The sequence below is a fragment of the Fringilla coelebs genome, assembly GCF_963513975.1.
Source record: "Fringilla coelebs genome assembly, chromosome: 2".
In the NCBI taxonomy this organism is placed as follows: domain Eukaryota; kingdom Metazoa; phylum Chordata; class Aves; order Passeriformes; family Fringillidae; genus Fringilla; species Fringilla coelebs.
The window spans coordinates 13,774,019-13,798,920 of NC_140029.1; the positions used below are offsets into that span (position 1 = coordinate 13,774,019).

At 36.9% G+C, this 24,902-nt stretch overlaps 1 protein-coding gene across 1 annotated transcript in view; it reads right to left on the minus strand.

Moving 5' to 3' along the window:
* Positions 1-24,902, minus strand: part of POLA1 (DNA polymerase alpha 1, catalytic subunit) — a 184,153-nt gene that overhangs the window by 31,459 nt on the left and 127,792 nt on the right. The window contains 1 exon segment of the mRNA XM_084226424.1: positions 10,240-10,336. Within this exon segment, the coding sequence (XP_084082550.1) occupies positions 10,240-10,336 (97 nt within the window).

Below are 24,902 nucleotides of genomic sequence, written 5' to 3' on the forward strand. Positions count from 1 at the left end.
GTTTATGGAACATACATTGTCACATTAGAAATATAAAACAATACCATAACTAGCTAAATATTTTAATTACAAGCCTGTAAAATTCTATTAATGTCAAATATTATTTGTTTTTATAATATAAATAAACTAGCTTAGGCTGTCACTCATTTCCTTTTATTCATTTTTTGTTTTGTCTTTTTGCATGCATCTCTCACAAAGTGAAAAATGTCTATTTAAAGATAAATGGAAATACTACAGTACGTAACGTTTTCATGTCAAAACAATTACATTATTATATTCTGAGTTAAATAATATAAGATAGGAAAACATTTTGATATGCATTTAACAGTTGTAATCCTTGCAAGATCAAATCAACTTCTTCCCAACCTGTTTCTGCCAGATAAAAACAAAGAGCTCCCTAACCTGACCCGCTGCCCCTTGTACCCATTTTGGTCCCCTCCCAGAAGAGGGACAAGCCAGGACAGGAGAACATCCTTCTGTAATTTTTTTTTTTGAAGGCTGAACCACATTTTGGCTTGTCACAGATGACTAATCTATTCTCAAAAGACATTAGACTGAAATATGAAATTCTCAATCCCATTAGACTGAAACATGAAATTTGGTAGATGGACTGTTAGAATGAGATCAACGTCAAAATAACTACAAAGGTCACAGAACGAGCGTGGCTTTGCTTAGAGAGGGACTTGAAAACTGCAAGTGGAGGCTCTGCCCACGAGACAGAGAGGTATTTCTTTTCTGGAATATTTACTCCAAACACTGTCTTGGGCATTCCTTATTTTCAAGGCATCTACACCCATGGCTCCAAGTGCCCAATTGCTCCTGCTCCTCCAGAAATACATCAGTTGAGATCAGTTGACACCACCACAATTTTCTGATGTAGAGATGGCAAAAATATAATACTCCTTTATGGAAGGCAGTATTTTTTTATTTAAATAAACCAAATTTAAGCTGCATTTAGACACTTTGTCTTGTGCTGCATTTTTATACATACATCATGCACCATTTTTGCATCCCCTATGGAATGAAACAAAAATTTTCCATTATGCTATTCTCTACCTGGCTTACTAGTCCTTAATAAAAAGAAGAGATTATTTCCATCCATTTCTTAGAGAACATAACTATATTTTCATAATGTATTTGATAGAAATCCTTTGTTTGTTCAGGATACAGAAAGATATTTCAAAAGAAATGTCTCCTGTGCAGTTATTATACTTCAGTGAGTATAATAATTAACATAATTTTATTTGCAGCAATAATTTAAATCTTGGAGATTAAATAAGGCTCCTGTTTTCACAAATAATGACTCCACGTGTTTCTTTTAACAGTCCATATAATTTAAATGGGTTTGGAGACAATTTCTCTTTAGGACTCATATACTTAGGAGATGTGAGTTGAGGTAATTACATTTAACATCCAGAAGATGACATATTCACATCAACTGCAAACCCAGGCCAAGTTTGAGAGCTAAGAACAGCTTCTGGCACGTATTCAATAAAACAGTTGCCTTATGTAACAAGCACAGAAAAATTACACTCTGATACATGTGCAACACAGAATTAAGTCTTGAGGTGTTACAAAGAAATTTCAGTATTTCAGTTTCCCCCTTTCTTCATGTTGCTTTTTCACCACTTCCCTTCTAACATAGCTTACAATTTTCTTCCTTTTTATTAGCATCACAACTAGTGTTCGCTTTTTAAAAATTATCCCTTTCATATTAATTTTGCTTTCTGTTACTGAAAGTGGACTTCTTCTTGGTGATTTTAATACTGTGACACAATAAACGAATGCTTGCTGTTATAATGCATGTGAGAAAAACTTTGTATCTCTGACGCCATTTTGATACATCACAGTGTTAGAGAACAAAGCAAGACCACCAAATCTAACACTTCAGAATGCTCTTTTTGTTCAAACTACTAAAGGTAGCACATGATTTAACATACAGAAAATATAGTAACTATCTTCTTTAAATACAATACCAAGACAAAAGAATCATTGATTGTCCTGAATATTAATTTTACTCTTCTATAACATGCAGTAAACTACTTTTAGTTTCAAACTGCATTATTAGACAAATTTATAGTCAAGAATGGGCAATAGTAAGTAATAACACAACATACAGATATAAGTGTATATCAATACAGAAAAACAATTTTTTCAAAACTACTTCTATGCAATAAAAGAAATCTTTGGACATGAGAATTCCCTTTATCTTTTGTGGAGTCAAGTTTTCACTCCACATATACATGGCCACAAACAAACTTTCTCAAGAATCTTTACACCTGACCCCCAACACCTGAACCAGACACCCTTGACCAGAATACAAACAATGTCCCGAAGGTCTTCACTCAAACCATGCAACCTCCTGGGTGTTCAACTTTAAATTTAAAGACAGAGTCTTTAAATTTAAAGACACGAGGTATCAACAGCAGAAATTAAGAAGATCTACATTTGCAGGCAGCACAGTTGAGTTCCCCAGCCTCATATCAAGGCAAGTCATAATTAAAGACATGGAAGCCCTTCCAGAACCCTGCCAAACTGTACTGCCCATGTGGAAGGGGAAAAGAGAGTGCTGGTGTGAAGTACAACACTGCACACCATCTTCAGTAGGTCACTGGTCTTTTAAAAAATCTCTAGTGAACAAATAAGATTTCAGAAAGTTTTTAGTAGATAATTACACTTCCTGATTTTGTAATTAGTGGAACTACATGTAATTACATAATAATTATGACGGTAATTACGTAATTAAGATGTATAATTATGTAGTAAAAAACATTATGGAAATAAAAGCCATCAACTGTATAAGCACAATACATTTTTAAAAATAAATTCTGTATCATCTGTTTAAAGCTACCATTTTCCTCAAAATATCAAAGTGATTATAAGCCATCACTGGCAAGTTCTAAAATACATTTCTTATGAGACTTAAAAATCATACAGATAATTGTATCTTTTTAAAAATCTCTTTAAGCCTTAGCTTTACATTATCTTTCTGATGTCTAGGCAGACATACTGAATGCACTTTACAGAGTTAAATTGTTTACATTTATATTTCCAATTTCTACTAAAATAATTTTTTTAGAAGTAGCACTGATGTCAGAATTCTAGTATCTAAAACACAGGAATTTGTAACTCTTTTTAGCACCATCACATCCATAAAACTTTTGGGTCTTCTAAAAGGAAAAGCATGCTAGTCTTGCACTTTTCTCCACAGAAAAGAGCAAACTGCTGTGAGAAGCTGATGTCACTAAAACGCTGTCATTTCTGGCTTGCATTGAACAACAGCAGAACTGACCCCCATCAAAAAAAACCAAAAAACCTCACCCCAAACTTTACCAAGGAGATGAAACCAGAAAGACAAAGGTCTCTATAATAAAAATGTCAGTGTTTCAGACAGAAAAGAAACAGTGAAGAAAAAACTGTTTTAGAAATATTTTCTGTTTAGAGAAACTCACAAGAGAAGTGATCAAGGAGGCGGCAGATGACACCAGAGAGATGACACCATTGCATGGTTAGAGATGACAAGCTGACCTGCACCTATTCGTACTTCTGCAGGAAAAAAAATCCTGAAGTGCAAATGAGAAGATATTTCTGTTCACTTGTTTCCACAAACAAAAAAACCCCATGGTCAAATAACCATTCCAGTTTACGGGGACTCAGAAATTATCTAAGTCACTACTTCATCCCATCTGCAACATTAATACAATGTGCAAGGAAAAACAGCCATTAATCAAAACCCTTTTTTTTGGTGTCTGAGCCACAGTAAATGCACTCTTCTCATGCCTCAGATTTTCTGCATTGTAGATGTAACTGTTTTAACTCATTATTTCTATTTATTTCCTTCACAAGTAGAGAAAACAACTCCAAGAGAGGTGTACCAACCCATTATATTTTATGCTCAGAGAAAGGGTTATAGAAATGTACAGTGTTAATGGGGTTTATTTAGATTTTGTAGGTTTAACAAAATGACAACACGAACAGTAACAGAATGGAGAAAACATTACACTTAAGATCTTAAAAATGTCTAATACCAATAAAAAAAGGCACGATCATTAGGGGAGGATAACCTAAGATTTAAAGATAATCTAACTGCCATGTATCACCATGTATCAAAAGGCTCAAAAACCCTATTGCACATAATTTTCAGTAGGTTTTGCTTTCCAAAAAAGTTAGATTTAAAAACACTCAAGAAATCTCAAGAAATAGTGACTCAAATTTAATAGAAAAAAGTTCACTAGTCTTTCTCTTCAAAACAACACATTAAGGAAAAATGAACAAGTGCTTTTGAAGAAAGACTCAGATTAAATTCTTGAAAATTATTATTTTACAGTCTCTTCAAAACAACATGATTGGAAGACAAAGTACTTGACAGCAAATGTGCAGAGGAGCTTTTATTTGCTTGGATGTGGAGATCACTACAGTGAACTGAAGTCTTAGTGATGATGCCTGGAGGTGTGATGCCATCAGAAATGTTTTGTTTATTGAACTGCTCCTTCTGAAAAGAGACAGGCCAGGTTTCAGCTGCTGCCATCTCACAAATAAATGCACACACACAAACACACCTAGGTAATTGATACAATCTCTCCTTATTGTCCACTGGAACTCACATGTAGAAAACTGTATCCCCTTTCTTAATTGCTGCAACAAGTACTTTGCTGTAGTCTTCTGTCTGTATATTGAAAAAATGTGGCAAATTGTTCTGATTTACAAAAAGTCTTCCATTAAAAAAAAATCACTTCAGTCTGCTACTTGACACACCAAGTTATGAACACACCGAGGAAAAACACTCTCCACTGAACTGACAGGATTCACACAAATATTCAGAGCTGATTTTTTTTTACATCTAGGTCTAACAGCCCAGAAGAGTTTCCTTTTTCCCAACATAATTTTTTAGTTTATTCATCCATAAAGTAAACTAGGGATTTTTGATGTTTGCATGGAAGGGTGGAGTGAGGTGCACACAAGAAATTGTAATAAAAGCATGAAAACATCCTTTGAATATGCATTTGGTTTTACAAAACCACAGCCTGTAAGTATATGATCAAAACAATTACATTCTATTTCCACAAAGTGGCATATACTTCAAAGATGTAGATCTCCCTGCTACACAAGAATATTTAACTGCTTTTCCCAAAGTTCTCTTCCTCCCACCCTCATTTTCTTCTGCTTATCCATTAAGAGGATATGCTGAGACTTTTCAGAACCAAACCTCCATGGGTTGTTAAATATATTCTGAGAAAGAATCCACCACAGCAGCTTTTCACTTTCTGTCTCTGAAACACTTAAATGTCTTGCAAACAACATTTGTGACCTTCCCTCTCAGAGAAATGGGACAGTTGAAGGGCAGTAGCTTCCAGCCCCTTTCTACAGTATGGAGCAGACAAAAATATCATGACCAGGACCCTATTTCCCCAAAAAGATCACAGCACTAGAAACAGTCTCAGTGATACTGATGCATTGTGAATAAGTAGATTGCAGCATCCTTATCTTCTGTTTGATGTCAGGGGAAACTGAACTGCAGACATCTGTGCAAGGCACAGTAGTTGTAGTGACTTTAGTCTTTTGTAGCGACTTTGTGGAGGCTCCATTTCTCTTCACTTTCAGAGGTTTTCATTTTACTGTAGTAGAAGTAAAATGAAAACAGTAATATCTTTGAATATTTGACAATACCAATGTTTGAATGGAATAATGCGATAAAGATTAATACACTCTATTTTGATCTCCTGATGACATAGCCATAAAAATACATTGGTTTCCATTCTGAAGGTAAGGCACACAGAGTGAAAATACTCCTGCATTTGAACCTCAGATGTTCAAAATCACTGATAGTTGCCTATCCTTTTTCATCTCTATGAAGAGAGGATGCTACTACTTTGCTACTCCTGCTCCTTTTCACTGCTCTGCTTGCTCACCTAAGTAGCAATGTCTGATTAAACCCACAGCCCGGCTTCAAAAAACTGTCAGAAAGTGCTGAAAACATGCTGAGTATGTTGCTACTCACAATAGAGCATTTTTCCCTTTTCAGATTAAAAAAGTAATTGAGAACAAACAGCCCTTCTAGTATTACTGGTATCTTAAATTAGGGGTTTGGGAATCGCAACATGAAAAATTAAACTGGTTTTTAACCTAATACTAACTGTTTAACAGTTCCTAATTTAGAAAGACAGCCCAGAATTTTTAGAATTTCACTTTTTGTAGTATGACAACAAAGAACCTTGCACTGTATCACAATGTTAATCTATTAAATTGTACCATCATAACAGACCTTAAAGTTCCAGATGAAAGAAAACGTCAGTTTGGAGGAGAAATGCTAGTATTAATATTAGGAAAAAAGACCCATAACTATATCATCCAAATACTCCTGAGTGGTATAATTGACAGCTAACTTTACACTGAAACAAGAAAACATCACATAGACCAGTCTGCTTATTCTTGATTCATACAGGAGAAAGAAGGAATAGTAACTATCTAATGATTACAGTAGATCCCAAATAAAACATGAGTGAATGATGCTGTAATCACCACACTAGTATAAATAAGCAGAAGTAGAGTCTGCAAAACATATTAATTAATCCTTTTGCTGTATTCCTCTGTGGTAGGCCTGACCTACTGGAGCTCTAGGAAAAAAACCCAAAAAACAAAAACCAACTAAACAAAAAAACCAACAACCAAACACAAACTCTCCTGCTGCTCCTCCACAAAACAGGTTAGTAGTTGAAAGAGACTTAGAATACAGCGCTACATGTTTTAAATATGTAAAACTCTCTAAGAGAACAGTGTATCACCCATTGTGCACAGAATAAGCTTCAGAAAGCAAAATTCACCTCAGATACCACAAACAGCTCTCTACAGTAAGTACAGTGAAAACACCAAACACCAGAAGAAACTGTGTGCACAACTTGCCAAGTTGTAGAACCTGCATTGCCAGAGGACTTTTAAATTTAGCCCGTCTGTAAAAAGTAGGCTGTGGTATTGATCCTCTAGCTGGGAAAGGAAGCAGCTTGGATATCTTTTTGATTGATTCCACAATTATTATTTTAGATTTCATTTCAACAAATAGTGTGGGTCTTCAGTATAAATAGCTGAACAAACAAAACCTGCTCTGTAATTAAGATTCTGTATTTTGAAGAGGAAAGAACAGAAAATGCAAGTGAACTAGTAGCAAAATCTCAAGGTTCTGAATAAGACATGAATTTCTTCAAACTACAGTGGAAAACATTTATATCTTCAATCTCCAGCCATCAAAACTTTTTTCTTTTTAAAGAAGAACATTCCAAGACAAATAACAACTAAAGCTGCCAATAGGAATAAACAGAATCTACAAAAAAGAACTGGTGTTTAAAAATTCAGGAAAAATGGCAATAAGAGGTAGAAACAACAAAGTCCATGCAATTTGGGCTTCAAGAAACAATGACCCAAAACAAAGCAAAAAATCTCCCAAAACTGAAATCAAAACAACAGTCAAGCAGTGGTTCAGTCACATAAAAAGAAGAGACTGAAAAGCAGTGGTTCAGTCACATAAAAAGAAGAGACTGAAAATACCTAAGACATACAAAACCAACATTTAAATTTTGTCACCATTTTTGATAAAGGCACTGATCACAGATCAAGGACAAAATGGCTTGTGAATGATGGCATGGAAACAAAATCTTTTTTGTTACAAGGGAAAATAAACTCTAACTTCATGTTATAAAGGGGAGTTCACTAGATTTCCATTTCAGACCTACAACAAAAATTGTATGTGAAAGTTATTTAATCCTACATAAAGTGTAGCATATCAGTAAAATATGTCACAAGAAAACAGAGGACACTGATATATATAAAATAAAAAAGGTGGCACAAATAGACATGCATAATTATTGTCAAATTCTGCATATACTGTAGAAAGATATCTTCCTCCCAAAAGAGATCTGAAAAATGGGACAGAATTATACATAGGTTTACCACACCCACATAGCCAATTGCTTTGAAGAGAACCAACTGTCAAAGGAAAATTAAAGAGATTTATCTGGCCTTGACTCCTGCTGCAACACCAAGACTGAAATCACTGGCTCGCTGAAGAAGATAATAGAATAATTTTCAAACAGCTAAGAAAAAGAGAAAAATACACCATGCTGAAAGGTTAACTGTCCAAGAGAAAAAAGTCCTACTGGAATTCTTACAATTCCTTAAGAATTACTCTGAAAACTAATTTTATTGAACTTAGCAGTCAGGGTCCAAGAAACATTTTCCCATTATAGCAGAAGGTGGTAAATTATGTGGATTCAGAAGCCACCATACTATTTTTCAGAGAGAATTTATTAACCTTGAAGTCTAATATTACAAATGAGATTAAGCAGTCAAAAATTAATAAAACTAGGAAAATTAAGTAAAACAAGTGGCATGAGCCTGAGATATGAATAAATCCATGATTCTGAAGTGACAGGAGGAAAAGAAACCCTCTCAAACCTCAGGATTTCTATCATTACTCCAGTACAAGCTGATGACATGAACAGCTATGAACAGGATGTGGGTGGCTCAAGAAAGCACCACAAGATGTAATTCCAGCAAATATACAGACCCAGTGTACAAGACACTGGAGAGATACCATCTGAAATACCACAACATTTCTAGATTTTCATACTCCAAAGATTAATTCAGCCTAGAAAAGACTGCACACAAAGGTGCTAAGGGAAGAATCATACAGCAGAGACCAATTCTTCTTAAAGAAAGCTAAGAGTGTCTCTGCCTTAGTTGCAAAACAAAACAGAGATGTCATCACTGTTTCCAAAAGCATAGCAGAGAACATCAGGGAAGCAAAACAAATAAACATTTAGTGAATGGCCATAAAATAGCCACAAACAACTTAGAACATGAAAATTATTGTGAATTTATAGTCATCACAGATCGATAGGCTGAAACACTTTGGAAGTGCAGCAAAAGGAGAACCACATTGGAGTGGTGAAAACCACTCACAGGTTTCCAAATGAAGTTCCAGAAACTTGCAGTCCTGAAAAATGCAGTGGGATGCTGTAGAAGGGGATTGGATGTGACCACCCATGACATGATCTCTACTTATGATTTCTACTCTTATGCCCTTATACTGGGTGAGAGATCTCCACACAGTTTGGTTTCAGCCACCAGCAGCATCCACTCCACAACATTCCTTCAGTACGTCTCCAGAGATGTGTTAGACTGACATGGCTACACACTGTGACCTCTTTGGATGTACAAAGCCACTGTGAAATGCAAGCATCAGAGTGAGTTCACTGACTTAAAGGGATTAGGAGAGGAAATGAGAACCTCTACAAGATGAAACATAAGTAGAAGAGGCCAAAAGCAGCCTGTTTGCTTATTTGAGCAGATTTGAGCTAAGAGGTTACACTATTTTCATTTCCATACGTGGCTTATCAAAATAACATTTAGAAAGACTGAATTTTATTTAATCTCTTATCATCACCCAGTAACTTAAGTGCAGATGAAGGCCAGGGGTGGGGATGTTTTTGACAGCAGAGCAGCCATCAGAACACAGACAGTCCCAACAGCATCACCTTTTCCTCACAGGCACCTCCAGATCTGCAGAGGACTCAGCCCAGTGCTCTCTGTGGACATCATGCTTCAGTGGTGGGACCCAAACATGCCTTTTTTCAGAATCCCAAGCATTAGCCCACTCTCAGGAATGCTCCTCTGTCAGCTTGAAAATCACTTAGCTGCACAAAACCCATTGATCCGTTACAGCTTAGAAATGTTTTAGTTCAGAAATGTTATGGTAATTGGGAGAAGACAAAAAAAATCTTCCTAAGATCAGGTTAATCTGTATTTTATTTTAGAGAGGTGTGCAGACAATTAGCATTACTGCTTTTCTTGTGCCCTCATTTTTTCTCCCTGATAAAAATGTCTCTTCAATATTAACAGTTGAATGTAAATTTTAATTATGCACATATTTTAATTAATCTATTTACTGAAGGTAACATGTCCTTCAAGCAAAGAGATTCTCTAAGTCTGTAACATATAAGAAAAGCACATTTTCCAAAACACAGTAACTTCTAAAGCAGAAAGGGGGCATAAAACATATTCTTAAAGTGGTGAACTCCGACTGAAGACATTCCCCTCTTTACAGGGGATTCTTAAATTCATACTTTCTTCTACTTTATGTTTTAGATTACAGCCTCATAGGTCACATTTGAAGAATACAGTAGGTCTGGTGTCTTACATGCAAATTGCTACTGAACCATAGTTATTTAATTAAAAATTTACACATACCTTTCTCTTCCTCAGTAACCACCTTATCCATCGCATAGTCCACATCAAAAATGTATCGGTAGAAGCAGAGCTGAGTGTACAGGGCCTTATCAGAATACTGTAATGTAAGAAGACAGCAATTAAAAACCCAACCCAAAAGTGTGTCTCTTGCACCCATTTCTAAGTAAGTCCACTACTAAAAAATTCTTATTTCTCTTTGGTTTTCTTCCAACAGTTTATATGTTCTACTCACATCAGCTTTTGGAATTATTATTACAGTGTCCTTATTACACCTCTACACTTTCCTCACAATGTACACTGAACACTTACATGAATCAACTAAACTTGTAAGTTCTTACAGAAACTTAAAATACATTTATCCATTCTTATAGAAACACATATGACAATGATGTCTTAATAAGAAAATAGAAATCATAAGAATGACAAGACAAAGGAATGATTTTGGTGCTTTTGTATATTGTACAATACAATGAACTAAGAAAAAAATAATTAATGTCTATTTTTTTACGAGTACAGGTGTTTGTCTGTATTCCCCTCCTGCCACTCCAGCTGTGGTTCCATAATTTGGGAATGTCTCACCCAAATTAGAACAAGTGCATATACACCTTTACAGCTACATCATCACCTTGCTCTACACATCTGTGAAGGCTACTGCCTGTCAGTAATCACACATGCAGTTCAAAAACCTGCAGATGTGTACCTGTAGAATATGATACTCAATTAAATGGTCTGAAGGCCAGTTATGTCAAGCCTCTCTGCTATTCCTCTAGTTCCAAAGTGCACACCTGGATATTCTCCTAGCCACTGTTCTGTGCTCCAGAAATTACTTGAATAGACATGAGATCCATCTAGACCACACTACAATTAAAACCTTTCAAGTTCATCTCCTGTACTTTTGTTCCATATAATGACATTCCCCTCCCTGCTGGTTAAGATATTGGATTTTAGATATTGGCCAACAATGGTTCTAGAGGTTTTTCATTACAAAGAATAAGATCATTTTAACAGCATCACATTTGGAAGTAGTGTCCATTTTAATGTTTTTTTGTGCAGAGATAGACATACACAAACCCTCAGAGATCTTCTTGATGAGCTGTAAAACATAGGATGTGGTTAAACCAACTGAAAACTGCCATGCAGCATATCACTAAGAATGATCCTGAAAATGCAGTGGAAGAGCAACTGGTAAACAATTTCTGCTTAAGGGAATTCTACTTTAACTTAGCTTTTCAGTCTTCTGCCCATTCAAGCCAAGTTTTGCTACTATATTCAGCTAATTTTACACTTCTATTGACATGCAATAAGTATCTGTAACTATTAAGCAAGTCATGTTGAGACATCTGACAACTATTACTAGTGCTTAGTTATTTTTTATATATTTTAACAGTATAGTTTTTTTCCACTTCATGTGAACCTATTTTAAAAAAAGACACACAGAAGCATATTTTATTCCTTATTAGCTATTCTACGATATGCATCATCATTATACTATTATACACCAGTTATTTTTAGTAAATCCTGATTACTGCTTCCTGAAGAAGAAAAAAGGAGGACGACAGCGATTAAGTTATTTGTTTAGTTTTTTAGATTCAGCTGTAATTGCTGGTACACATCTCCCTGACTGCACACATGAAGCAGGTTGAATAGAACACTGAAATTACCTCCTTCATAATAGTTTGTTTTGATAATGTATTGTGTGTCGAGATGATGAGAAACAGTTGCTGTCAATTTGATTAGCCATTATATTTTTATGTTAATTGCCATTATTGGGTCCATTCTGTTTAGTGTCACCATAGAAGCCATACAATGTTAGCATAAATAACAAATTGGAGTAAATTAGGAAGATATATTTTTGCCAATTCATTTTAATTGCCCCTCAGTCCTTCCGTCGGTTAACGCAGCTGTTGACCCATAATAAGCGCTAGGTCAATATAGCTGCTTGTCAATTCAGAAATGCAAAGTGCTGTGTTGCTGGTAATGGATATACAACAACCTTTGCCAGCCAACTGAAGCAAACGAATGACAACTCACACGAAAGAATAAAGCATCAGCTATAGAGTTTCGTGACCTGATATTAGTAGGCAGGCTAATTGAAAGTCACTGCTTAAATGGATAAAGAAAGTACAAAAATCAGCATGTAAAAATGTATACATGCACACATAGCCAGATATATATACACACACACAATTTTTTTTTCTTGGTAACATCCTAGTATCTCCTTCCCTTTAGCTTCCTGTATCTTACACTTAGTAACTGGTAAAAACCAAAATGTTTCAAGATTTTCATGCAATTAAGTATTAATATCATGGCATATGTATGAATACAAGGACAAGGCACCTTAAATTTGAAAGGACTTTAAGAACTACTTATATAACTGCTTCTTACATTTTCTTAATTTCTGACAACCTGAAGGTTTAAAAAAGGGAAAAAAGTCCCAACGCCTAAAATTTTAAACCCAAATAATATTTAATTTGAATGGCCATTCTTTTGTGTAAAGAAAACCCAAGACCCCAGCATTACAGGAAGAACTGGAGCTAAATTTGTATCCCCATTTATGCATTCTTTCTTCCTAGGAAAGACTGAATGGCGAGAATATGAGAATAAAACTATTTCGAAACTCTGTGGTGTTTGATTTCATTATTTCCTTAAGAACTAACTTCTGCAGGTAAGCCTGCTTCTTTCAGAGCTTCCACTCATGGGAAGAACATTTTGTTCTTTTCATGCAACCAAACCATTTTTTTAAAATTGCATTTAAAACCACAATCAGCAGATGAAGGAACAAAAGGTGTATATTTTTCATTCACAGTTATTCACTTCTTTGACAGAAAAATTAGGCTTCTAATATAAAAATAACAGATGCATTAAAAATAAACCATTGTGTTTAGCCAACAAAATATTAATTTAAATCTAGGTTTGAAATGGTTGTAGAACTGTTTCCTGTAGCATCATGAGGCCAACTGCAAATCTCCAACTGCCTTCCCAGGAAGAATTTAAGATTACACAAGATTACGCAGCAGGAAACCAATGGCGTCTTAGAAGAACTGGTGAATTATGAACTGTGGAAAAGAAAATTTTCCCGTGACTAAGCATAAAGCACTCAGTCATGAAAAGAAAATTATCTTGCTCAGCTACCACACACACCAGACAACATCCACCAGGGCATACATAAGGAAAGGAGACTTCCCAGGAGCTCCTGAAGGGCAGTGGTGCCTCCACACACGGCCCAGTGCACCCGGCTCAAACACAACGTCTGGCTCAGCATCTGCCCTGACCCTGCAGCTGCTGATGTTTGAACAAGGTACTGGGCTGAAGGGTAGCACCATCTCTTCTCCTGTCTCACAAATGCCTAAAAACTCAGCTCCAGTGCAAGGTCCCCCTGCACACTCACTCCAGCCGTACCAGACAGTTCCCCCAATCCATAACAGTGTAGTCAAGGAGTAAGGATTTTTCCAGAGGAAAGTGACCCTTCTGTCACAAGATCTGAGAACAGAAACTGGTTTTCTTAATCTGGAGAGTACAAAAATAGCCAGTGCCCACCTTTCCTCCTCTTTTTTAGAACTGCAAAAGCTCAACTTCCAGAAATTAAGGGGCCCTGGAAAGACTTAACCATTGGCTGCCATCTTCCTACCCTAAACACAGGGCAGTTTTGAGGAGAAATCAAGACGCACAATCTCCAATCTCTCACCAGCTTTTCTGTTATTTAGGGAAGTTTGGTGGCAGCTGCATTAAGGTCTTGAAATTAGAAGGCTCCTCCCTCAATGCTGGTTAGTTTAAATTACACTCCAAGGAACTTCAGTGGGGATGCCTCACGGTCCTTCCTCCTGTTAAGAGGGCACCCGAGAGGGAGACACCCCAGCCTTTAAAACTCATTCAGTACTGAAGGGCAGCACAGTAACCTAGAGAAATGAGGTAAGAAAAGAAATCAGGCAAAGAAAGAGGGAAAGACAGAAGGAAAAGCTGATGGGAACTCACAACAGGCAGCAGGAAACTCACAAGGCAGCAGAAGACTGAACTAGTGATTCAAGTGCTGAAGTTTTACTCATCTGGATGCAGCTATTCCATCAAACACCTTTTAACCAGCACACAAAACCTCCATATATTGAAGGCATTCATTTAAACAGGTCAGACAACTAGATGTTCTAACTAGATTAATTTTAGAATCAAAGAACAGTTTGGGTTGGAAGGCATCTTAAAGATCATCTAATTTCACCCCCCCTGCCACAGGCAGGGACATCTTCCACTAGATTGCTTCCATGAGGTTGCTCAAAGCCCCTTCCAACCTGGGCTGCAATACTTCCAAGGGATGGGGGATCCACAGTTTCCATGGGCAGCTTGTTCCAGTGCCTACAACCTGCACAGTAAAGAATTTCCTCAGAACACCTAATCTGAATATACCTTCTGCTAGTTCAAAATTGTTCCCCCTTGTCCTGTTGTTACCTGCAAGAAACTTCACTGTGAATTCCTGCATTAACCAAATACATGATAGTCAATGCTTCTTCAAAACTCTTTAGATTACTCATATTCCTCTACAGTCTTTCATTTATTCTCTGGCATCTCCCAAATTCTTATACTTCTATATAGTCCCACCACACTCATAACCCTTTAAGTCTTTTCTGCATCCTCACTTTTTCTGCCCTTTTGCTTTCTTCTACACCTTCTCTCCCATGTCTTCAAGCCCTCCTTATGGTGTATTTTTTGTTCACTTTTGTGTCACCTATGGTTTTAAGGGTGATAAAGGCAGTAAGAAATTAAATAAAATCCACCCAAAGAATCCACCATTTAGTTTGCTACCTCTAACAGACTGCTTTGCAAAAGAGATAATTTCCACAGGCTACAGAAGTTATTTGTATTACTTCAATTAATTGTAATACAAAACAGTGGCACCACTTCATTAATCAGCTGCTTGAGAGAGTTACTTTTGTGAAAAGCCTTTTGATAATTTTGATTAAAAAGAATAGTGGCTCTTACTACTGTGGTATGATTCAGTATGTCCATCAAACAAATCCTTAATATTTTAAAAACAGGAAAGAAATAAAAGGAAACAGAAAAGAAGTCTCTTGGCAGAAAAATGTGTCTTAGGAACTCTTTCAAGGCTTAGATGCAACGGAGCAAAGCGTACAGGAAATACTTCAGTGCTTTGAGAGGCATTTCCTCCCCTCCCCCCTCAGAAAGATGCAGTAATTAAAACCTAATTATTATCTTCATTTTAAACAAAACCTAAAGTGAATACCAATTAATAACAACATACTAATGAGCATCTGCTGTGATGAAATTGAATATGAATGTGCTGCAAATTTCGGGTAATTTATTTTTTCGGGGAAGTGCCACTGGTCTCAATCTACTGCTAGAAGATTGTATAGACTGTACACATCTTCCATCATGTCTCTTATGTGCAGCAATTTTTTATTTTTCAAAAGAAAGGACATACTTCAACTTTGTGGATGCTTTTATATCCAAATGCTATCCATGTGAAAATGATTTCAAGGCAATCAACTACTGTGTCATGTTTTACACACCTCACATGTTCTTTTAGCAAGCCCAGGGCAGTTGCATTGCACACAACCCCTATTCACCAGCAGATTCTGAAGGCAGGTGCTCCCGGCATGGCAAGAGCTCACAAAATGTGAATTCATGTTACATTAAACACTCATAATGTGTGTGCTCCTTGCCTCAAGCTGATGTACACTGAAGTCTGGTCTTTCTGTGCACCACAAAGCCTGGGTAAAACACAGTTCTGGTCTAAGTCAAATAGGCTGAAATAAAGTACACACCACTTTCACTCAATTCCATTAAAAACAAGAGAAGTTTGGTCATCATCTTTCCTGATGGAAGCCTTGGAAATCCAGTAAATAGAGAGGGGTTGTGTGTATGTGGTTTCCTTCTTAACCCTCCTAACTGTCCCCCTGTTCAATCAATATTGGGGTTTTTTTAGTGATTTTGTAGTAAAAGAAAACTGAAATGGGCATAGTAGGATTTAGAAGTGATGGCATTTCCACTAGCAGTTATGCTAACATGGACTGTATGACAAAAGAAGAGATCTTTACCTGTACATGCAGGAGTCAATGAAGAGGGAAAATGGCCCAGCAGAAGACTGGACACTCTTGCACATTACAAGATTTTTTTTTTTTTCCATTAAGTAATTGAAATGAAAAGAGCTTTTCCTGTTTTAAATCCTGTCTAGCAATTAATGAGAACATTAAAAGCCCTACTCCTCTCTTCCTTGGAGATATGTTGCTTTTTAAACTAAAAGACTGCATGTCATCTATGCTTAAGAAACAGTTTCTCCTTTTAATGGGATGCAACCCTCTCCCCTGCTGCTGGTCTTGTGTGTGCACTACAGCTCATCTGAGCATGTAGTAAACCATACCCAACTCATTAATCTAGCCAAAATTACTCACCTCTCTTCTAATCTGGCAGAACACTAACCCCCCAATTCAACTGCATCCTCGTGTGGTGAACAGCTGGCACGAGGTGAAACAGAAAACTGCATGGTAGCTGATGTGAACAAGCCAAAATAACTGCTGCTATTGAGGATGTTTCCTGCTTTTAGTTTTGGGCTTGAGTTCTGCCTTGCACCCAGCACTCAAACTCATCTGAGCAGCACAATTATCACACACCTGGCAGTGAAACACAAGTCTTAAGTAAGAATCACTCTTCTTCTGATGTGTGGGAATCACTTGCCTCACATACCTTCAGGATACACTTGTCATTGCAAGTGTTCTTCACTTGGAAATTTTCAGCATCAATATGTTTATGACTAATTTTTGATATTACTAATATTTAATACAATTATACATGACACAAGCACATAAAACTTGTGACTGAGCCTTTAACAAAACCAGACACTATCTGCTCTGAAGTATCTTTTTTGGTAAGAACATTATAACAGCAATTAGTGACTAACAGCAATGACTAATTGTTGGATGAAGCTCTGAGCAGCCTGGTTTAGTGAAAGGTGTCCTTACCTAAGGCAGAGGGGTTGACAGTGGATGATCTTATGTTGTTCTAAAGGCTCTGAACATACACAAAACACACAGTGGTCAACCACTGACTTACACCTGTAATCTTAGGTTTCTGGTCAAAGATACTTGTCATTGTTAATGGTAGTGGAATAGGAGAAAAAGGTACAGCAGCTGGGTTTATCAAATAACTTAAGGCTTTGCATTCTAAATCAGGTGAACAAAATAAGTTTTTAAAAATTAACTCCATCTGTAATCTGCCTCGCAGATCTGGAGAGTCTCTAGAATATTCATGTTCTCCCTCTGAAAGCAGTGTCATTGTTTAACTGAGGAATTTGCAGACTAATCAGTCTGAATATCCATCCTACACTGATGCACTTTTGGATAAGGGTTGTACAGAAATTCTCAAAGGTTAAGGTTTGAGGTTTTCCATGCCAAACCAAACAAATGAGCTTTACTGGACATCTCATGACAGACAGATAAGGCACTGGAACCTGACTGACCCAGCAGCACATACAAGCAACACTACAAAACTGTATTCAACCAGAAGCATGGAACATTACTCTGGAGAATCACCACATGATCCCAAAATCAACTGTATTTTAAGAGCCTCTGATCAAGAATATTTGCACACTTCAAATAAATTTCTGCTTCAAATAAGCAGCACATAGATATTATCCTGTAACACACCCTCTCCTTGGAATACAAGACAAATAGCACTTTCAAAGTCAGTCATTCATTGATGGATTTCTGGAATTACCTAACCCTTGATAATCTGGGATAAAAAGAAGTTAACAAAAAAGGCTTGGTGAAACAGAACTGCAAACCATCTCTGTAAAGCAAAGCTGTCATTTTGCTCTGGAGATAAAGCACCGTGGCCAAGTATTCCCCAGCTCACTTCAGTGTTACAGAAAAAGCCAGCACAGCTCCAGAGCTCTGTCTCATGCTAGAGAATGGATGGATCTACTCACTGAAGAGAACTCAGCTGCAGTTAACTATAGGTCTTTGTGCTAATTCAAAAGAGGAAAAATAAACACATGTAAGACCTGTCATCAGTTAACATAATTTTTTACACTTTCAAGTAATTTAATGAATTTCCATTAAAAAATTGTAAAACCACAACACTCTTTCTAACAAACAAGAACTGAACTGTAAATATCCATGAAACTCACCTCAAAATAAATGTGCTACTACACTTGAAAGAATCAAACAATTGATTGGGACTCTGCTGAGCTGCAATCTGCATACAAGACCCCTGTCCTTACTCATGGAGAATGTAGCACAATCCCTTGCTCAGGACCCACACCTCTCACAGCTGGAAAACAAATCAAGTGGGGCCCAACCCAGAAGATTATATGAAAACACCTTAAGAGGAGTAAATTCTGCCTGTAGGGAAGGAATCTGCATAAGTTACCTCCCAGACCTGAACAAATCAACCATCTATCAGCCCCAGCCCTGCCCCATGGCAAAGAGAGAGAGGCCATTACCAGAAGTCCTCGGGAGGTCTCCGCAGAGTTGGTACAGAGCTGCTTTTCACCATTTTATGCAATCTGCTGACACGCTCAAGAATAGTTGTGTATTGCCAAGGATGAGCAAAATACCCCTCATTATCTTTTCTGAGGCACATTTTGAGTCTTGTGTCTGCTTGCAAAAACAGAGGTGCTACCCCTGATGTTCAGCTGCAGGAAGCCATGGGTAACAATGGAAAAAGCTGGTAGAACAAGTGCTGCCCTCACAATCTAGGCCATAGCAGAAGTACCAAGTTATAATCTGGAAGTAAGATATTTCTGTTTACATAAATTTGTTTAATCTAGCTCAGTACTTGCAACCTTATTTTTATTTACTTCTTTTAGAAATAAAGTTCTTCCTCACTGATGGATACACTTTACAAAAACATTTGGCACTTGTCACCTGTCCAGAAGCACACACTGTAAAAGTGCAATCTGTGTAAGCAACCTGCCTTATACATATTTATTTAAATTAGAATTTCGTTAAGAAATGGGTAATGTTGCATTTCTTTTCCACAAACTAATTTATTAATATTTGTGAAAGCCTTTTTTAGCAGAATCTTGATTATCATTCAACAAGAACAAGTAAATAATTTTAAAAGGGTTTATTATTAAATAAACAACACTATAAATAGGCTAGACATACAAGCAAATAAGCTTGTCTAAATATGTTTTAGATGTAAAATAATGCGTGTGAAAACGAAAGAAAAAGTATCACTTACAGTAAGGGAACTAAAAATACTGCTTTGGATTACAGTATTCCTGTTTTCTAAGACTTCAGGAGTTGACTCCCTAAATTCTAGGTATTAGCAAGAGAGTAAAAAGTTTTAAAAGAGAGGTTTTCACCTTCAACTCACAGTTTCTCACTTTTTAACAAACTATTATTTGAGCTCAAGTAGCTAAATAACCTGAAGCAAGGTCTGATCTGACATCTCTGGAGCACCTCCTTAGACTTTAACAGAATGGCTCTACTAAATGCTAAAGGAAAGTAATGTCACGCAGATGACAAAGTACAGGACAGCAGCTTTTCTATTATAATCAGTTGTGCACAAAGACACATCTCAGTGACTTATGAGGCAACTTTATGAGGCAACTTTCAGCTACTCAAGGGTCAAAATCAATCAACACCTGAGATTCCAGCTACTCCTTCCACAGGTAGTCAATGCGATGGGGGATTTATCCCCACACACTTTCCCTTCCAGGTAAAATATACGTTATTTTCAATCTTCTTCTCCATAATTCAAAACTGATTCCTCAGCACCATAACCAGCATTGCCACCAGTGCATGAAATAATTGTGATATATTTTAGTTTTTAATGCTATCTTCTCTACCTCTGGCATTACCTAGCAGTCTAACGAGGTTCTGGGTGGCACATGTTGCACCACACAATGAGTGTTTAAAACTGATTGCCCCAACTGTTAAGTTTTTAGGCCACTTTGAGAGAAAGCCATCGATTTTGTCCTGTTCTGCACCCTTCAATTGGCAAATCCAAACATGAAGAAAAAGACACCAATCCTAACATTACCCACAAGGAAAAAGTGTAAGGCCACCTAAGAACAAGGCAAGAATTAAAAAGTTTTAGGTTCATACTTGTAAACTTTTTATCCTGGAACATAAACACACCCTATTGACTAATAGGATAAAAAGTACAGTCAAAAGTGTCCTGAAGATTCATGTTTTCCTCAGGGGCTAGAACTACGCTTGGGGTTTTTTGCCCTGGATGTACACATCTATCTGGGCAGAACTATCTGCAGTATTAAGAGTTTTGAATGTTCACATTCAACAAGTGAAGAAATCTTAAATTTAATCTTTCAAACTTTACAACAAATTCCTACAAATAACAGACAGAAAACTGTCTGTTATTTTCTTTTTCTCAGCCCTGGCACCAAAACACTAAAGCAGGTCAGGTATTCCTTCAAAAATTAACTGTTATTTTACAAAATACAAATCACACTATTTTACCAAATACAGAGGAAGACAGAAAGAAATTTGTGCAGTTCCAAACTGGCAAAGCAAGAAGTCTCATGATAAGAGGGCTTCCAGGCAAAAGTCTGTAAGAAGCTCAGGAGCAGTGTCTAAGCGAGGGTGAGCCCCTCAGGAAAACCATACATCTACTTTGCAACATTTCTGAGTAAATTCTGACCTACAAGCTGGAAAAGGAATGTGGTAGAGCTGTTATTATTAGACTCAGCACCTCGAAGTGCAAGGGATATTTTGTCTATAGGACAGAAGAAAAGCAGCTGGCTACGACTGGAAGAGATAGAACATCCCAGTTTAGCAGCAGTCAGCTGGTCTGAGTAACCTATTTTTTCATGATTGGAAGAATTTTCTCATTAGACTACTACTCTTTGTCTTAGAGTAGCAGTTTAACAATTTAGAACCAGTAGCATTTAATTAGAAAGATACTTCACTTTTCTGGTGATAGCAACTAAAATTTTCCTAAGTTCAACATATCTGCAAGAAATTCTATCAAATTCTTCAAATACTGGACTCTGTCCCACAAGAAAAGTTAAAACATGCAATCAAAAAAATACAACATCTGAGCATGTGCAACTTGAGAAGCTTCAATGAGAAGTACAACAGTACAAGACAAACATTCTCACCATAAAGAAACAATCCGAAGAGTTAAGAAGTTTTACCAGCAGCTTCTCCCTCCATTCTAGTGATCACACAGAACATACAGGTACTTGCAGCACAAAACTATGTAACCATTCAAGTGTGCTTCAACAGCGAGAATCCACAGCAGATGATAAATTGAGAAAGGAAAGAGTATGGACCCCGAGTGTACAACAAAGTCAAGCAGCTCCCTCACCTCCCTCACAGGGCTTCCACCCCTCCTTCCCAAGCCTGTGACTGCAGCTACAGCCCTGCTCTAACAAGACAAATAATAAAAACAGGAAAGAGGGAAACAGAGAATTTCTTTAGGAGGACAGACACTTCAGAAACTTTTCAGCAAGAACAAGAGACATCTGAACTTGAATGTCAGTCAGATGGTTCTCGATCATGGTGCAATGCTTGTAAAAACATTTGCTAAATCTGGACAGCTCAGATAAAACTTTTGTATTGGTCTCAGAAATGCTCATTTCCACTCAAGGAGTTGAACTTCACCAGATACAACACTCCTAATAGAAGGAGCTGATGTCTACCAAAACTCTATAGACAAAAGGAGAAACTGGTGACTTTGTCACATATTGCCAACATTGGCATTAGAATAAACATCACCACCATTTACCTCCAAACCCACAAAAAGCAGCCCAATCACAACAGAATTCAGGTTAATTTTTCTAGCAACATATAAAATAGTTTGTAAAGATTCATTCCTCCTCATCTAAGTAACTTATTTGCACTCACAATCTCTGCACACTGAATGTCATCCCCTGAGCAATCACCTTATTTTTCATCAGACACCAAATAGGCCCATCTTGAGACTGCACAGTGACGTTCTTTGCCTCTTTGGAAATACACAATTTTAGATGCCAGCTAAATCTGCCTTGTGAAAGACTAAAAGGAGAGAGAGAAGCTAGATTTCAGTAAACCTAAAAAGTAGCTAAGCAGGCTGCCTGTCATGATACATCGTTTAGAGAAATTCATAACTGGTCCAACAGAATAAAAGCACTACTAGGCATGATGCTGGCTCTCCCTGGAGCTCCTCCTTCACACACCTCTTTGAGTGTTGATGCTGTAGCAGGGACCTTTAAGAGAACTCGTGTTGCTGTCATCACAGTACTCAGTGCACAGCCATTTTGGCCATTTCACTCTCAAATGCATCTCCAAATCTTTCCCATTTAAAAAAGAAATGTCTTATACCGTATATAAAGCTTGTAGGAGGCAAAACACAAGGAATCTCACAGGGAACATAAATTATGAATAATTAAGACATGTAAATTGTTAAACTAGTTAAGTTGTATTTCTGAGATTTAAAATACAGCCAAATGAAAAAATCAACCTGAAATTTAGGACCAGGAAAAATACTCATAAATGCAAGCAATAAAAATGTCAATCATGTAATTTTAAATTACAGTAAGGATGGAAAAAAGTGACCTTAGCCTTTAGAGTATCATGCAGCACCCCAGTGCCTAAATTACAGGGAATAAAAAGATGAACAAGGAAGAGGACATTTTATTTGAGTAGAGAAAGAACAGACTCCCCAGAGAAGGTGCTCTCGATTTAGTAACAATACTTTAAAAAAGTAAATTGAAAAATGTATTTAGAAAAAGTAAACTGAAAAACTTCTGGCCGAGAAAAAGTTAGATTGCCTAATTAGCCATCTTTATAAGCTAGACAGAGCCACAGGAGCACCTAATAAAATACACTTACTGCAAATCATTGCTATTGTTCTATACTCTTATAACTCAATCCTTACAAAGTTATGATTTTAACATTGTTATTCTTAAATCTTATATAATTAAAACCTCACTCCAATTCTGCACAGCAAGGCAGCTGATTTCCACAGGTATGGCAAGTCTGACACACAAACAGTAGCCTGCTCATGTTGAGGCTGGGTCTGTAACACACCTCAGGGCAGGTGACAGAGCACCTGAATCATTACCAGAAGAATTATTCAAAAATACCACAGTTCCCCTTCAGCTCTCCACAAAGGAAGTCTAGGACTTTTCAGCTTCATGATAAAACTAAGCCTGTTGCTAGTAAGGGTGCATAGATGTCAAGGACAATGTAGCCAAATACAGCCAGTTGGGCAAGTTTAGTATTACTCTCAATCTTACAGCTTTTACAGCAGACACTTTTTTTCACTGTCTTTTCATTACAGCCTTTCATCTTTATTCACCAAATTTATATATCCCACTCAATTTTATCTTCATTCCACTGTATAATTCTGCAATGGAAATTGTCTCTTGAAAGGATGTCATCTTTAATACATTGTTTCTTCACAAGGCTTCAAGACTGTATTATCTACATTAGGTAATCAATAACTTTTTGTTCAGTGATACACTGAATGTATTCAGTCCAGAACCGTCAATTCTCTTGTTAAGGTTTACACAAGTACAAGGGAAAACTGGAAGCTCATTTTTAATTTTTTTTTTTTTTCCAAAAGGCTGGGGGAGTAGTGGATTTTAAAAAAGTATTTGTGTAGAAAACAATTAATAACTTTATACCTATAGTACAACTAAATAGAGGAGCTGTCTCAAGCAGAAAATTAATTTTTATACTAGCTAGCTCATTGTTTGGAGAATCTGTGTATTTCAGCATTTGGGATGAGGAATGGAGCTGAAAGCTGACTGGAAGACACAAATTAGGTTAGATAACAACAACCTTGTGTGGAAGCAGGAAAGCAGCCAAACCTCATACTATTTATTATCCATGTCAACAGGCTGTTTTGTTAGGTGAGGATTTTTGAGTGGTTTTCAGCAAGGGGAAGAGCATTCCAGCCTTCTCAACCTTATACTGAGCACTCATCTGCATTATGCACTAGCTGGAACCTTTGAGCTCTTTTAACAAGATCACCCATGCAAAAATCTAGACAGGAGGATTAGAGCACTGATGAACAGCAAAATAAAAAAATGGAGAAAAATGGGAGCATTTTCTTATCCATGTGGAAGTACTGAAAGATATTCTCTCTGTTTCTGCTGCCTGGGTATTCAGAAGCATGACATTCAACAAATCATCTAGATCACGAAAACAGAGTAACCAAATGCAGAAATGCCTCTTCAAGCAAGAAGTTTAAGTAATTCTGTCAATACATCCAACTCACAAGCAAGATAGGAGATAACCTATAGAGCAGAAAAGCATTTTCCCTACATATCTCATCACACAGTTATAAAAAAAACCTAAAGATTTTCACAGAGTTGTGCAAGTTCTCAAAAGGAGTTTTGGACTTATGAGACAGAACATGAACATTTCAGTTTTGTCCAGTACCATGTGAGTAAACAAGACAGCCTATTCTTCAGCTCAAATTCTGCTGAAAGTTTCACGTAGCACCATAACTGTTTTATCAAAACCTGTTCAAAACTTTTCCACAAAGAAAACGTAAGACAAAAAACCCTGTTTCATCATGAAAACTGTTACCATTATAAGTTAGTTCCAAGAACACAGCTTTAACAAATGCTGTTTCATAGCTTCTATAACTTTCCCCACTTCCTTATGCTATAGAAGGAATGTCATTAGCTGTACCATCAAAATATCAGGAAATGCAAAATGGTGGTGAATCTTCAGACTTCATGAAATGCCCCCCTATGG